Here is a 2,960-nt window from a genome sequence, read left to right as displayed (position 1 = left end):
TGGGTGTCTGCGCCAGGCTGGGGAGAGCCCCCGCCCGCAAGGCGCCCGTTTGTCCGCCTCGGAGTTTCGGCGGGGCTGCCCGGAGCCAGAAGTGCACCGAGCAAGAGTAACTCAAACTCAAGTCGATCGCTCGCCACCTCACCCGCAACCCCGATCGCCTTTCCCTCAAGCCCCCCCCGCCGGTGCAGCGCGGGGAGCGAGGGACGGACTCAAGGCGGCTGAAAATCCCGCCTGCCCGCGGACTCCTTGCGCGACCCCCGAGGCGCCCGGGGAGCGGCGCAGGGCTAGCCAGGCCGGTGGCCCGCGGCTTGCCTTGCTGCACCTCTGCTCGGGCCGGTGAGTGGAGTGCGTGGCGCGGCACGGACTGCAATTATTCCCGTACTCCTTCCTCACTTACGGTTTGCTTTTTTCTTTATTTTTAGGAACGAGTTGCCCAAAGCAAACGCACCTGGTCCTAGAAGGTTGAAAACTCGGGTTAGAAGTTTTGATCAGAGTCAACTAATAACCTCTGGAGCGAAAGTCGCCTTGCAAACGAGTTCAATGATAAGACTTTTTAGATCTCGCCGCAGAAAAAAAGGCAGAGACCGTGCTGGCAGCACCCTGCCCCGTCCTTCGGACGGCGAGCGCTGCCCCGTCCCAGCCGGACGCGATTCACAAGCGTCCCGTCTGCAGTCGACCCGTGTTCTTCCTCGAACCCACCTTTAATATCGCGACTGGGAAGAAACTATGCAGACTTCGCCTGCGACTCTGCGGCGTGCTTTTATTCCGCTCACTCCTTAAAAATGCTCCACCCAAATCGCTTTTTTATCTTCCTTTCTCTTTTTAAAACCTTTATCTTGCAGATTTACAGAGCTGCTCCGAGAAGTAAAACATGTATTGTCTGAACGGTTCGGTTGGCGATTAAAAGTGCATTTCAGATTCCATTAAGTGCATGTAATTTATGAGACCACGTTTTCTGCACCCGAGAATGGAAAATACACTAACACGGTTCACTACAGGGTAAAGCTAAGCGTGAGGAAGTCGCTCAAAACAAAATCGCTATCCAATATAGAAAGATTTGCAATGTTAAGAAGAGGGGAAAATCCCCACCAAACTCAGAGTCAACTTTCCTCTTGCTCTTTAAGACGTACGCGCAATGATTAAGACTATGCTAGCATCTACGCAGTTTAATTAACACACAACAGAGTTTCATGGAAACTTTCAAAACAAACTCTGCATCTGAAATTAAATTAAACGAATCCGCGTTTTGCTTGGGCATGTGCTTAGGGATCGCTGGTTTGGGGTATCGTTTGTCTGTTCAACAGCCTTCCTTAAATAGACATTTTGGGGGGAAAGGACAACAAAATTAAAGAATTTTAAGAAACCTTAGGATAAGAGAGGGTGTTTGAAGCAATGGAAAAAAGTGCACACGCTGAAGCTGTGTTCCCGTGTTTTAACAGGGACAGATCCATGTGCTCTGAACGTTAGTTATAAATCTGATGAATTAATATAGTTCATCGAGTTATTTTCACCCCGCAAATTTCCTCGGTTGCATAGCATCGACAGATACAGGAACAAAACACAAGCAGAACCAATTTCTAAAATCACAGACCTCTAGTCAATACAGATGTTTAATAATAGGCGCCCCCCCAAAAAAAAAACCCAACAAACCAAAACAATATCTCTATAATTGGCAACAGCAGTATTAAACATTTTCTAACCACCAAGTGCTAAATGGATTCTGACACTCAGGCAGACGACATTTTCGTCTAGAAAACCAGCTTTTCTTATTAAATGACCATGTCGTGCTTTTCCGTAGGGGCGAAAACTAAAATCAGCGAGGTGTTAACGAGGTCTGAAAGGAAAACGATACTCCGAGATAAGGGGGAGGAAAACTTTGCCCTAGTCCATCTGACGAAAACTGCAACTTTTCCCCTGCCCAGCTCGGAGGAGTAATTGATTTCTGGATATTCAGCAAAGCCCGGGCTTTCCAGGCAGGAACAGAGTGATATAAGCAAGGCGAGAAAAGGAGCAGCTTTATAGCAAGTTGCTCTGAACCATTTCTGAATCCATTTTCCTACGCAGCCCTCCGAGAGAAACCTACACCCACAGCAGCCTTCCCGGTGAAGCATGCCTTCCAGGGAATGACCTGGGTCTCAGACAAGAAAAGCTATTACCGAGGGGTTACCGCCCGCCTCCCGAAAGCACTGGGATCAACGCAAAAAACAGCTCAAGGTAGGGAAGGGCAGGGCGGAGGATGCTCCTCACGGAGAGAGCGGTGCAGACACCGACTGCGGTCCCCCGACGCGGACCGTCCGTAGGCTGGCCCTGCGCGGGGAGAGGCGGAGGACGGGGGGTCGGGGACGGCGAGGAGGGGCAGGATACGTACGGTTGTTGGGGTCGCTGGTGTGCTGGTTCAAGGGGATGATGTCCATGCGCTGCTGCCCGTACAGGTAGTAGTCCAGCTCCTCGGCCGTGCACCGGAACCGAGCGGCAGCGCGCTCGCAGCTCTGGCTGCCGCCGCTGCCGGCCCCGCACAAGTCCTTGCCCTGCAGGGGAGCGGGCGCTCCCCCGGCCGGGGGCTCGGAGCTCTGCAGCTGTCCGAAGACCGGGAGCTGGGTCACAGGCAGGGAGGTCAGGCCGGCCAGGGAAGCGGCCGCCGCGGCGACGCAGGAGGAGGTGGAGGAGGAAGACGGAGTGGACGAGGAAGAGGAGGAGGAGGCGGAGGAGAGAGAGGCCGGTGGGGGGCGGAGGCTGTCAGCCGGAGGCTCGGCTCTCTCGGGCGGCTGGAGCTGGGCGAGGGCCCCGCTGCTCTTGAGCTGGCTGCTCTGCGGCAAAAGCTGCTGCCAGTGCTGCAGATAGGCGGGATCCACCTTCAGGAACGCGGATCCGCCGGGGTCGCCGGGCTTCAGCATCGCGCTGCCTGTGGAGCGGAGAGGAAGGAGACAGCAGACGTGAGACCCCCGCCCCGCCCTGGCCGG

General features: G+C 54.5%; 1 protein-coding gene across 1 annotated transcript in view; it reads right to left on the bottom strand.

The window, feature by feature from the left end:
• Positions 1 to 2,894, bottom strand: part of PRDM6 (PR/SET domain 6) — a 72,394-nt gene extending 69,500 nt beyond the window's left edge. Inside the window, exon 1 of the mRNA XM_009284157.1 lies at positions 2,369 to 2,894. Within this exon, the coding sequence (XP_009282432.1) occupies positions 2,369 to 2,894 (526 nt within the window). The remainder of the gene's footprint in view (positions 1 to 2,368) is intronic.
• Between the last annotated feature and the right edge of the window lie 66 nt (positions 2,895 to 2,960).

The sequence above is a fragment of the Aptenodytes forsteri genome, unplaced genomic scaffold (genome assembly GCF_000699145.1).
Source record: "Aptenodytes forsteri isolate BGI_AS27 unplaced genomic scaffold, ASM69914v1 Scaffold69, whole genome shotgun sequence".
Lineage (NCBI taxonomy): Eukaryota > Metazoa > Chordata > Aves > Sphenisciformes > Spheniscidae > Aptenodytes > Aptenodytes forsteri.
Note: the sequence above shows the minus strand (reverse complement) of the source record. Positions and strands in the feature narration are given on the sequence as shown.